Source organism: Brachycentrus maculatus, unplaced genomic scaffold (genome assembly GCF_059751285.1).
Source record: "Brachycentrus maculatus isolate JH-2025_06_01 unplaced genomic scaffold, ASM5975128v1 h1tg000118l, whole genome shotgun sequence".
Lineage (NCBI taxonomy): Eukaryota > Metazoa > Arthropoda > Insecta > Trichoptera > Brachycentridae > Brachycentrus > Brachycentrus maculatus.
Genome location: NW_028280871.1, coordinates 749,881 through 763,397, shown reverse-complemented (window position 1 = coordinate 763,397; position 13,517 = coordinate 749,881). Strand labels below are relative to the sequence as shown.

The 13,517-nt window shown below is 38.7% G+C and overlaps 2 protein-coding genes across 5 annotated transcripts in view; one reads left to right on the top strand and one right to left on the bottom strand.

Annotated features, from left to right (window-relative positions):
* Positions 1-3,441, top strand: part of skd (mediator complex subunit skuld) — a 63,972-nt gene extending 60,531 nt beyond the window's left edge. For 2 of the 3 annotated variants that reach the window (XM_088259589.1, XM_088259588.1), the window contains exons 19-22: positions 93-468; positions 1,721-1,998; positions 2,073-2,366; positions 2,445-3,441. In XM_088259589.1, coding sequence (XP_088115715.1) covers positions 93-468; positions 1,721-1,998; positions 2,073-2,366; positions 2,445-2,840 — 1,344 coding nt within the window. In that variant the 3' untranslated portion in view covers positions 2,841-3,441. The remainder of the gene's footprint in view (positions 1-92; positions 469-1,720; positions 1,999-2,072; positions 2,367-2,444) is intronic. The other variant, XM_088259590.1, reaches the window with a different exon arrangement.
* A 158-nt stretch (positions 3,442-3,599) lies between these two features.
* LOC148309745 (sesquipedalian-1-like) lies at positions 3,600-12,629 on the bottom strand. 2 transcript variants are annotated; one of them, XM_088259583.1, is made up of 4 exons: positions 12,175-12,611; positions 10,880-11,068; positions 7,800-7,916; positions 3,600-5,983 (listed from the first exon to the last, which is right to left on the bottom strand). In XM_088259583.1, the coding sequence occupies exons 1-4, from the start codon at positions 12,377-12,379 to the stop codon at positions 5,826-5,828; spliced, it is 669 nt and encodes a 222-aa protein (XP_088115709.1). In that variant the 5' UTR covers positions 12,380-12,611; the 3' UTR covers positions 3,600-5,825. The 2 variants fall into 2 exon arrangements, with proteins under 2 accessions (XP_088115709.1, XP_088115710.1); XM_088259584.1 differs by lacking the exon at positions 7,800-7,916 and having other exon boundaries at positions 12,175-12,629.
* Positions 12,630-13,517: the final 888 nt, after the last annotated feature.

Genomic DNA, 13,517 nt, shown 5'->3' with positions numbered 1-13,517 from the left:
ACAGGTGCTACAGTAAATTGAGTATAACACCCTCGAGAAAGACGAGTAGTGCGAAGCTGCAAAGATATTGAAGCTATGTGCATAATTTCCAGGAGAAGAACCGCATGCCGTACCGCCTGTACGTCCCCCCGTTTGTCCTAGCGCCGTCGCGGCCGCTCAAGGACATAGCGGAGACGTTCGGGCAGCCGGCGCCCGAGGTGAGCTCCGTGCTCTACCTGTCCTACTGCCTGTCGGCCGACCAGAGCTGGCTGCTGGCCGTGGCCACGGACGGGCGCGGCGAGCTGCTGGAGTCGGTGAGCATCAACGTGGACGTGCCGGGCCGCGCGCGCCGCCGCCGCGCGCCGCCCGCGCGCCGCCTCGGCCTCACCAAGCTCATGGACTTCACGCTCGGCGTCATGAGCCAGGCCGCGCAGCCCTGGCGCCTCGTGGTCGGCCGGATCGGGCGCATCGGCCACGGCGAACTCAAAGGTCAGTACCGCTCACCCGTCCATCCATCAGGAACCCTCTCAGGCGGTACAGGGGGTGAGGATCGGCCTAAACCGGTGGCTCTGAACGCGACAGTCGGCTTTTACAAATTTTTAGCGATATTAGGTCTAATATTTGATATAGCTACTCTCATTTCTTCATCCAAATTGGTATGCCAAGGTTAACAAATCCTTTCACCGTCTGAACAAATTCCTACACCTAATTCCAATGATATTTTCAATTGTTCTAAGTAGGATTATATAGAATAAAATATATATTGACCGCTCTTGTGAGGTGAGTGCACGCAACTTCACTTTGCAAGGGTGCTGCCATCTAGCCATTATATTTGCAATTCAAATCGCACAATAAATGAGCCAACATAAAATTTTGTTTTTCATAATTTAACGGAGCACTTGCAACAAGTTCTCAGAGCACCGGTTGAGAACCACTGGCCTAAACTCTTTTTAAAGAATTTAAATCTTTTGAATGCTGGCAACAAAGTGAATGGTGCACTGAAATTAGTTATAGCAAATAAAAACCTATCAGCGGAAGCTAAACTGGCAGTGCACAACGGAGTCCTGGTTCCGACTCTAATGTATGGAAGTGAAACATGGAGTTGGCAAAAGAAGGATGAAAGTAGACTGAATGCAGTCGAAATGCGATCTCTCAGAAGAATGTGCGACAAAACGATGTATGATAGATGTACGAATAGTGAAATAAGGAAGGAATGCAAAGCTGAGATAAGCATTATCGATAAAATTAAGAAAGGTGTGTTGAGATGGTTTGGACATGTAGAACGAATGAGTGAGGAAAGAACGGTACAACAAATTTATGAGGCGAATGTTAGCGGGAAAAGAAGCAGAGGAAGACCGAGAAAATCATGGCACGATCAGGTATGCCAAATACTTGAAAGTGGTCAGGTTAGGAGTCGTTACAATCGGCGGGTATGTATGAGGAGATGCATGAACGTGGAAGAGGCGAAGAATGTTTGCAAGGACAGAGTGGTGTGGCGCTCTATTCTCTCTGCCTAGCCCTGCTGGGAAGCGGCGTGATGGTTAGTTAGTTAGTTAGTTAAATCTTTTTAATTTCTCCCAAAATTTTTTATGGACTTTTCAAATTTTTATTATACCTGTAGTAACAGGATTCACGAATACAGTTCAATCATATATAATTCATGAATATATAAGTTTTGTTTGTATGGGGGCTACTAACTACCGTTATGGGAATGCTAAAAAGTTGCGTTATCTCGCTGCAGGCTGGAGCTGGTTGCTGTCGCGCAAGAACCTGGTGAAGGCGTCGCAGAGCCTGCGCGAGGTGTGCGCGTCGTGTTCCCTGCTGTACCCGGGCGGCGCGCCGTGCATCCTGAGCGCCTGCCTCGTGTCCACGGAGCCCGACGCCGCGCTGCGCCTGCTGGCCGACCAGTTCACCCCCGACGAGCGCTTCTCCCAGGCCGCCGTCGCCTCCAACCTCAGCACGCCGCGCGACGTCTCCTGCACGCACATCCTCGTCTTCCCCACCAGTGCCACCACGCAGGTACGTACGCTGCGCAATCGGCTCGGCACCACCGTCTCACTATCCGCACGCTAACCCGCCGCACTTTCCCGCAGTCCACGCAGACGGCCTTCCAGGAGCAGCACATCAACGGGCCGGAGCTCGGGGATGACGAGCTGATCTCGGCGCTGAACGACGACATGCCGGACGGGTTCGAGAGCATGAACGACTTCAGCGACATCTTCAGCATGAACGTGTGGGAGGGCGGCATCCACGACAGCCCGGGCGGGTCGCCGGCCAGCGACGGGGGGCGCGCGCGCGAGGGCGAGGGTGGAGCCTCGCGCCCCGGCTCGCCCGGCCGGCCCGCCAACCACCCGCACTCGCCGCTGTCGGAGGACGCCACCGCGCGGGTGAGTGGAGTAGCACTGTACACACTACCGCTGGTAGACTGCAGAGTAGCGAGACTGACCGGGCATTGCGTGTTGCAGGGCGGCTGGGAGGAGGTGGGCGCGCTGCTGCAACAGCCGCTGGCACTGGGCTACCTGGTGAGCACGGCGCCGCTGGGCCGCATGCCGCGCTGGTGGTGGGCGGCGTGCCCGCACGCGGCGCCGGCGTGCCCGACCTTCCTGAAGAACGCGCTGCACCTGCACTCCTCCACGGCGGCGCAGGGCAGCGACGACCTGCTGCAGCAGCCGGCGCCGCAGGCCGCGCTGCACCCGCTGGACTCGCACTACACCACGGACGTGCTGCGCTACGTGCTGGAGGGCTACAACGCGCTCTCGTGGCTGGCGCTGGACGCGCGCCGCTCGGACCGCCTCTCGTGCCTGCCGGCGCACGTGCAGGCGCTCATGCGCCTCTACCACCTCACCGACGCGCTGGTCTAGACGTCCGGCCGTCGCCCGTACAATGTGATACAAAGATTTATTAACTGTTACGCCAAGTAGAAGCAAATTTTACTCTCCGTTGTTCTCCGCTCTCGGATTGTTTTTACTTATTTCCAAATATGTGATACGGATTAGAGAGATGTCAATTTCCCTCCCGGGCAGGGCGGGGAGGGGGAGGGGGGCGGGTAACCTTATTCAGGCCAAAGATAGTCGGAAGGGGGAGGAAAGGAAACGAAACTCCTATGTTTTTATTTGTTGTATTTTATTACCTTTTGATAATGACGTAATTAGGATTTGTTTGTATGTATATATATTTATACAAGATTAGAATGGCAATCGGAGTTATTTTTGTGGATAAGATGCCAGTCGGGGCCAACCGTAGCAAATTGTGATTAGTCCGTCGCCCCTCGCTGCAGTCCTCTGTACCTACTCCTCCTGTACATACCACCCGCCCCACCCCCCACCTCTCCCCTAGCAATCTGTATATATAGACACAACACTACACTACTTGTAGGTAGAGCAATCATTAGGAAATCAGAACTCGATATTAATATAACTTTATAAATAATTATACATAATATAGATAATTACCAATTAAAAATATTACATATTTCAACTGCATTTTCCTTTCCACCCTGTCCACCTTCGTAGTTCCACCTTCGGCATACGCTCCCGCGTACAGACTGTACGCGGAGTCGGGGCTCGAGTGTAAGTAAGGGTATGTGAAATTAGGAAATACAATCAATAAAAAACAACAAATCAAAATAAATATTTATTTCTAATTTCTACTTTTCTCCTAACATTTTAAAATAGAATTTGAAGAACCTAGTTATTTGTAGTTACAAAAGAGTATATTCAATTGTGTCCGTTTAACTGAAATAGAATATCATGACTGAAAAATATATTTAGTAAAAGTGACCTTACAATGTGTTACTATGTATACAATATCACCGATACCAAACCATATCTGCGGATCAAACCTCCAGCAACTATTCATAAGTCTAATAAGTCTGAAAATTGGTGGCGATTAGTCGAAGCTGAACATGATAAACAGTCACAGTTGGAAATCAATAAGTTATAATACAAATTACAAAAATACCTACATATTTCTTTTGCCACAAAACTACAAATAAAATTATTATAATAAATTAAAGTCAGTGTTGATTCTACTAACACATTGAAATATCGACGGATATGCGAGGTCGATGAACATCAAGTAGTGGTTGGCTTGTTGAGTACCGACATAACGGCGTCAAGCTGTCTGTCGGCTGATATTTGTGAGGAAATATATTGTCTGAGACCAAACTATAACTAAAAAATTTAACCATAGTAAAATATCTCGAGATTATGTTTTACGATGATGGCACATAAAAAAAATTCACAATATCAAAATCCAAAAAACAAACAAAAAATATATAAAAATATTGGAATAGAAAAACTAATTTTTTACATATAAACTGGTGCGTGGCAATGTTTCCACAAGTTAATATATATTTATTGTTAACACATTGTTGTCAGGTGGTTTTTTCGTCAACCCTGACCCTGATTAGTATACTAATTAAGGTTGCATCTAATCACAAGTAACTGCAAACGCAATTCTGATCTGTACAATGTTTTTTGGCGTCTCTCGCGCTCTACCAAAAGTTAGCAAAATAAGTTAGTTGGGTGACATTTATAAGTGTGTATAAGTGCAGCATGCAAAAGACGCTTTTAAGCGTTTCCTACAAACAATGTGTTAACAGAAGCGTGGGATATACATATAAACATACGGGGACAAAATCGATACAGAAACAGATATTTAATAAAAAATCATCTCATTATTTTTACTTTGGATAGTTTTTCTGTTAGAAATCACTATATGTACCTTGTCTTCAAAACTGTGTTTCAACATGTTGAAATACATAAAGTGAATGTCACAAGATTTTGCTCTTGTGTCTAAAAATTACTCTTCAATAATAAACAGTATGTTTAATTTGAACATGATTGCGTAGATCGGTTCTTTGGCTTAATGTTTTGCACACAATCTTATCGCACTGGATTGATTGCTCCGCGTGGGAGCCGTGCTGCAAACTTCTGATTTATAGTGATTTTGGTGTAACCGAAAACTACCTTCAAATTTGTAATCAGCACCTTAAATTAGGGAAGAAGATTTATTAAACTTAAAAGTATGAAAATTGAATAGAATGATCTACGATATTTTGTAAATGTGACAAATCACCCAAATTTTTTGAAGGGTATCAACATTTTTTTTTAAAGTATATTATTTTAAAAGGTTATTTCCATTTAAAATGGGTACATTTCCTAGTATGTAATAAAATAAAGCTAATGTTATAGAACCGCCGCTTGTGCTACTTGTCGCTTGTTCCTGTAGGAACGTGTTCCTATAACTGGAGAAAAGTTATAGCAACATTTTTATTTATCTTTATGATTTACATATATTTTTTTTAAATTGAAGATTTGAGTCCCATGCAGTGTCTTCTTGTACAGTAGACTCTTGATTTAACAGAATTCGTTTAACCGGGAAGCGGCTTAGTCAGAATATTAAAAAAAAAACCCTCAGTTCAAACAGTACATTTTAAAGAAACATTATTTATATGAGACAATCTCTTGAGACAAAGAAATTGGGGATTTGCAAACACGTATATCTCAGACCCCTTTCATAATAAGTAACACCTTTGATCAATATCAAAGGTATTAGCAAAATTGTTTTTTTTTTTTTAAATATTAATCGCAGAATGTATTAAGCAGGATTTTTTGGTAAATTGTGAGTATGTATATTCAATTTATTTAAGTGCGTATATTGCATTTGTATTAGTAGTATTTTCACTATTATTGTTCACAAATGCCATATTCGCTCAACTTATGAGTTATTTGTGTCAAGATTTGTTATCTCGACAACATATGTGAGAAAACTATCGAGGCAGAAGTTGGGGTATTTACATAAATAGCGAGTGACTAGCCGGTGCCAGTAACGGGAGGGCCACACTAGAGTCGGATGAGAGGTTCCGGGCTGGTCTCCGCCGCCGGCTTCTTGCGCCTCCACTCGTTGTAGTCTGCGAGGATCTTGCGCCCGTACAGCGTGTGCAGCTCCCGGAAGGTTATCTTGGAGCGAGGGACATTCTCGGGAAGTCTCTCCGTTTTACCTGAAGCGCCGACAACAAAATAACACAACTTTAATTGTAAATCCAACTAGATACCACAAAATGCAAAGACACTTTTGACACTGCAATTTTGTGTTAGTGCAGTTTGCAATAGTTGCATTAGAGACGACTGGAGCTACGTTCACGTAGACTCCATGCGTAAGTGGCGTAAGAGATTAACTTTATGTGAATCAAATGAGTGGTTAGTGTCCATTTAGTGAAAGCTAATAGCCGTGTTTTAATTGATGTTTGAATACATTTACAGTTTATGTACACATAGATATAGATCAATATTAAGATTAAACATGCAAAAATCTTTTTAAGTGATATATATATATATATATATATATATATATATATATATATATATATATATATATATATATATATATATTTTTTTTTTTTTATAGTCTAACAGAGGATAAACATGTTTTTATACAAAAGGAATATGGAAGTCAAGGCATATATATGGGGTATAATCGCTTTATAAATTGTGTAACATTTACCATTCTGCCCATTATCACTCCATATTGCCTGGATTCTGGGGAATTGTATATGCGGATATTTATGGATGAGATATTATACTATACCTAATAGACATTATTATTATTTATATAGTTCTGATTTGACTTGATGATTAATCATAATAAATATAAAGTTCAAATTTAAATTAAATTATAAAGAAGTGTATTAAAAAAAACAAACATATTTTTAGGTGTCTGTATGTAGTATGTAAAATAATTAGGAAAAAAACTCTTGCAACGCATTTTTATGAAGGTAACTCGCTCTTTTCAACCATTTTTATTACAACCAGAAATTTTACTTAAAAAATCAAGTAAATATTTTTCGTTGAAGCATTTATACAATTTTCTAAAATTTGAGTATTGTGATCATCCATTGTGGGTAGAAAGGTGAATGTGTAACATTCAGTGTGTGTAAAGTGATAACTTAAACCACATAAAACAGTTCATAAGCCCTGTAAATGCCTGGACTTCCGTAGACTTCATATTAGGTTGAAATGAAATAATAGTTGATGATAAAAATTATTCCACACAAGCACTGGGTTTTAACCTCCCGTGCGTACCGCTCCAATTGTGGGGCCATAAAATACCAGATCAGATACTGTGTGGCCCCAATTTTGAGGCGGCATAGTGTTTATTTCTCTAATATTTCCAGATTATAACGGGATTTGGACTACCAACACCATCTATTGATGATACAACACAATTAAATCATTTATCAGCTAGTTACATGTTTTACCAACTGAACAAATAGTGTTTTAAAATGTCATCAAGGCGGGATAATCAATAAATAGCCTGCAACTTAATGTTTTGCTCAAAAACACTGTTTTCGTATTGAAAAAAAAAGTTTTTTTCAAAATAAATGTATGGTTTTGAAAAGAAAACAGTTTTTGAAAGGTAAGGAGTTAAAAAAAATGATAAAAAATATGTATTTGCCAAAAAAAAATTATGCATGGACAACACGTAAGGGTGGTGACTGACCGGAGCCATTTCGTCGTAACGTAACACGTTACGATGCGAGCATTCAGGCAGTCAGTACAGCAGCCGAGCTATCCATCCATTGTTTCGGATGCTCGCCGCGAGCGATGTTACGACGTTACGTTACGAAGAAATGCTCCTACAATGAAAGTCACCACCCTAAGGCTTCTCGCGCAGCCGGTCGTGTACTGACTTTGCATATTTGAGAGTACACTCTTAATATCTCACTAGTCGAGAGGTCAATCCCCGAGAGACATACGTTTTACATAGTAAACAAGACAAAAGCATACTTAAAGGCATGTTTGTGCATTGGTACTAACCGCTCTTGACCGATCCGCCGTGCTGCCTCGCCTCCTGCAGGCGGTTGAAGGGGTTATAGCGCTGCCCGCGCGGGGGCGCGCGCGGCTCGCTCGCCTGCTCCGCCGGCGCCCCCATCTCTGTAGGGACCAGAGCCACACATGCAACACCCCCACACCCACACACACACACACACTGACCCACACTTCTGCTCGCGCATACTTTGTACAGTGCATACGTTAGCCTACTCATTAGTATGAACAGCGGATTATGTATTAAGAAAAGCAAATATTAAACAAAATCGGGAATGATGGAATGTTAATACATCACTTAGCCTGGCTAATTCAGCTATCACAGCTAGCACATTATGCTATAATGCTGGAGGTTCCGGGTTCGATTCCTGGGTGGATCAAAATAAATAAAAAAATAGGATTTTTCTACTTCATATGTTCATATTCTTCGATTTTCCCAGCCATTCAGATGCTGTTAGTGTATTTCTGAGTTATTATGCCACAATGTAATTTGTACTTGTCGATCTTCCGGTCATAATTACAGGACCCATCATAGGTGTGCTGGTAAAACATGCGTATATAAAAAATGATTTATGAACATTGGTCAAAAAGTAATATAGATGTGACATAACAACATAATAACCCAGAAATAAGCTATTGGCATCTTTTAGGACCATTAATAATATATATAAAAGGTACCATAAAGTGGTCAATAAATTTACAAACAATATATTAACACTAAAAAATGATCAAAAACACATTTGCAGCAGAAGTGAAAGTCAGTATATTTTGTATGTGTGTATAATAATTTGTGTGTCGTATAATCTTAAAACAAAAAAAATGTTTTTAATTGTTTTAAGATTATTCAATAACCATAAAAGAAAGCTCATGCGATAAAAAGAGCTCAGATGTGGTAGTTTTATAATATCGAAAAGATGTTTTGTAATGAAAAAAAACACAGAAAAAGATTTTATCGTCATTATTTCTAGCCATCATTTTCTTATACTGGCACAATATGTAATATGTGAATATATACAGATGGAAAGCAAAAAGGATGAAAGAAACACATTAATGTAAAATAATTTATCTATATAGCTTTCAAAATCTCCTAAGATACATGGTCTGATATCTGTGTATGGCAAAAAACATTACATACACAAACTTCTTTAAATTCCCTACATTTAGTTCGCTTTCCACAGATTTTATATTGAAAAAATATTTATTGATACATTTTATACAAATGAGAGATGTATATTGCTTATTTTCAAGGCCGTTAGTAAAAATAATTATTTACACAATTTTCTTATTCTCACAATTCAACACCGATCTTAAATTATGAGAGTCTTGCAAGTGTAACTTTGTGACAGAAATCACACAGGGATCACATATCATAGACTACTCTGGTTCCTAAAATTTACTATTTCGAGTCCCGACTTTCTAATTTGCCATTATTGAAGATTTTAATGTTTGCATGTATGCAGTAAGCCATTGGGATATTAAAAAGGACGGGCCGAGTGAATAAAGCAGCCAATATTAGTACATTACTTCGCAATATGATAAAATAAGTCTGCGATATAGACACTATTTGTACAACCAAAAAATTAAACCATCGTGAAAACATGAGAAGAAATCTAAATAAAAAAAAACAAAATTCTCATGATGCTTACTATGCAAAATATCGTTCAGATAATATGTATTTATAAAAGACATTTATCATTAACTCTTTCTCCGCGGTCAGTATATAAAGGTGCAAAGCTAGACAAAGTTAAAACGAAGGGGAATGTATACATATATGCCGTAGAGTTTTCGCCTTTATATTCTAACTTTTTAAAAAAAATCATATGAACGCAAACTATGAAGATTATCCTCATGATCTTATGAGTTTCTTCGCAAACGTTGATCAAACTGTTTAAAAAAATCTCTGATTGATCGGGAGATTTAGGAAATAGTTCACAGTTGTTTAGGTGGGCTTCTGCGACGGCAAAAATCAATGAGTAGAGTAGTATATTTGGAATATGAAGTGACCTTTTTTGTATGACGTAATTTTAAACTTATTTTGAAAAATAAAAATAAATGGTTGACAATTTATTATTAAGTGTTTTAGTGTTTGCTTTATATTAATACAATAAAGGTTAGGACCAAATATTTCCACGACTCGAGATTCATGTTTTACAATAGAGTATGACAGATTGATAGGGCAATATGGCATGGGCCGAAAAAATGGTCCAATTTGGTTTATTTGTCACCCAGAAAATAAACAGAAATGATGACTATCAAGATTTTAATGGATGATATCTCATACATAGTTGAGAAAGTCTATTGTCATTGGAATATGGAAATCTTGGCATTGAACGAACTTGTGATCTGTCATTGACTGTCTTTACTTTTTTTATACTGTAAAATTCACCAATTCATCCACATTTTTTAAATTTCAGAAAGTTAAATTAATACTTTACAAAATTCAACCATGGATGTTGGCTCTTAAAAAATGTGCTTTTCACAATTTTACAAGATTATATTAATTTTTCAATCATGTATAGAATGGTAAATGATACAAAGAGTATAAAGTGATTTTGATATTTTAAAAATGTAGCAGCCAATGACAGGTTGTACGCATAGTAAATACCCAGACTTCTATGTTCCTGTCTTAATACATTTCTTCATCTATGTTGAGATATCAATAAAAATATTGGCATAAAAAACTCTTATGTAAAGCAAATCCCAGCACTGGAGAAAGAACAATTTGGACACACTCAAAATATTGAAAATAATTGTTTCACAGTGTGAAAAATACATTGTATGTCGGTTGACATATTTATTAAATGGTACGATATCGAAGGATATTTTAAATTAAAATTATAATTTTAAAAATACTAAGGATTCTTTGAAAACAGCGCAGAGTGTGTAGTCCAACCAAAGACGCTGAGAAAAGGTTAATGATGTTATCCATGGCAGAAATTACAGGGAACACTGAAATCCTTTTTCCTAACAAAACTATTATTTACAATAAATTAATATACACGTCAAATTCAAAGATGCCCGACCGTATTAAGCCTCAACATTATTTGTGTATACATAGGGCATGATCAAACCTTCTATTTCGTCGAGTTGTCTTTGCAACTCGGCCACCATGAGCTTCATGTAGTCGTAACTGGCGCAGGCGAGGGCCTTCATCCACTGCTCCATGGAGTCCTGATTCTCGGCCCCGAGGGTGTAGGCTCGGCCCTGCGCCCCGTGAAACACAATCTTGAAACTGAACAGTTCATCGTCTTCGGTTAATTCTGAAAACAAAACCATCAACAGATTCATAAAGTATTCAATTTTATAGTTGAATATTGTTCCAACATTTTGAGTGTGTCCAAATACTTGTTCACAAAATCTGGATTATCTTCAATTACAGGAGTTATTTTCATATTATTATTATTATTATAATTATTATTTTTAAATGTCCAGACTCAAATGTAAATGCCCAGACTTCCATATTCTTCTTCATCTTTGATGAGATGTCAAAAAAAAATTAATATTGTTCCATTTGTTCATTCGAAACTGGTAAGCCTAACAACTAAATGAGGGTTAACAAATTAAGTTCTGATACTTCAAAATTTAACTTCTGGAGTAGTAAGATATTAATGAAAAGGTTGTACCCTGCAAAGTGATTTTTATATGCTTTTTTTATTTATTTTAAAACTAAATTTGAAGATTAAATGTCAATATTTTAAACATATACCACATACGTTATCAATTAATACTGTCAATTTGAAAAAATTACTACGCTTTAAACGTGGGGCCATATGCTAATTGACCTGGTATTTTACGGCCCCACGGTTGGGGCGGTAGGTACGGAGAGGTTAACAAAATTATTTTGCTCATCGCTGTCTTCACTCTTTCTGCCTGATCTCTTTAGTTGAAAATAATTGATTTGGAATGAGCAATACCTTCATTGTTTCTGTGCATATAAGTTTGATTAGGAACACTGTTGCAACAAGTCGCATTAGGTTTTTCATTCTTCTTCGACCCCTATCCGCACCTAGATGGTGCATGCAGCAAAGGATGGACACAGTGTTAACTCAACTGCTAATTACATGAAGACAAGCAGATCAGTCCTATGGAACTGATTCAACAATATAAGGGTGGAATATGGATGATGGGATACAGATGATGCAAATAAAGGAGCTCAGGGTGAAGAACATCTCGGCAACATATGAAGGCATATAGAGGAGGTATGCAGGAAGGAAGGTAGAACAAACTCAAATGAGTAGAGCACTCAGAGTGCACACTCATACTCATGACAGCTTGTGCAATTTAGGCACAACTAATTTGTGCGAGTCCCTTGAAGAACCGTTGCGCCAGCGATATAATAAAGTTGGTATTTTTAATAATTTCTTACCTATTGTGCAGCCTTCTAAAATAATAACTCCAATCGGTTCTTTATCACCCTTCTTGTCGAAGTAGAACAGTAAATTGCCCTTGAGAATGAACCATCGTTTTTGGTACGATTTATTGACTTCTCCTCGTTTATTTAGCCATCCCTCTCGGTCCACGGGAGTGGCTGAGGTAGCGAACGAGCAGAGATTTTTTTCATTTATCTTCATTTCCACAAATCTATTCACTGTTATTTGTACGAAAATTAAGACATGAATGATGTGCAATAGAATACAAATTTACAGCTTAATGGTTGCAAAAATTTATATGTAACATAAATATTACTGTTAACGAAAATATTATTTGTAACAAATAAAACAAACACAAACTACTATTCTCCGCTCTCGTCGAAATTTCCAAATTTCCATGGCACCATAGAAAAAAATTGACATTGACAGCACTGACAGTTCTTACATAGACAAATCTAGTAGATATGAGTGTTTTATATTGGGTTCCTACCTAATTGTTGTTCCTGTGCATATCGCAGATGGATATACAGTGGAACCTCTCATAACGAGTAATTCACATAACGAGCAAAAAATGTGAAAAAGTTGTTTCCTTAACAAGTTACAAAGAACGGGAATTTCCTGTTTCACGACATTCACTTGTGAGCCGGAACTTCCGCGCCAGTAGAAACCAAAATGTTTCGCATAACGAGTGTTTCGCTTTACGAGTAAGGTTCCGGAACGAATTATGTTCTTTATAAGAGGTTCCACTGTATTCATGGTTTATATATATACATATATAATAAATTAATAAAGGTATAAAAAGTAGTTGGACGAGAGGAGAGAATGAATCTGGTGATATTACGGTTAGTTCCAAGAAATTTCGTTATTGTTCAGATGTTTATGAAAGGGTGCGTTTTTTGCGTGGAGTGGTAATTCATTCCGTAGACTGAGAGCTTGGACAGAGGCAGAATCATTGAAAAACGATTTATTATGTAGATTAATGGAAAATTTTCTCTCCTGAGATATCGATAGACCATAATTGCAAAGATATGTATATGAAGTTCTCAACTAGGTATTTTAGTGTACTGGGATTATAAAAAATAGTAAATAAAAGCTAAAGAGGTTGTAGGCCATGATTAAAACAATTTCTTATCAATTGATTACGAGAAGGTGATATATGCCATGCATTATATTGGTTATATACAAGAATATTAAAAAAAGTAAATAAAGCGAATGCCATGGTACTGCAAACACTTCAGACGATAAATTACATATGTATATAAACATCAGCATCAAGATAATATCAACATTTGCTAAATATATTGGAATAACACGAAGAGGAAATGAGTTTGGAATAAAT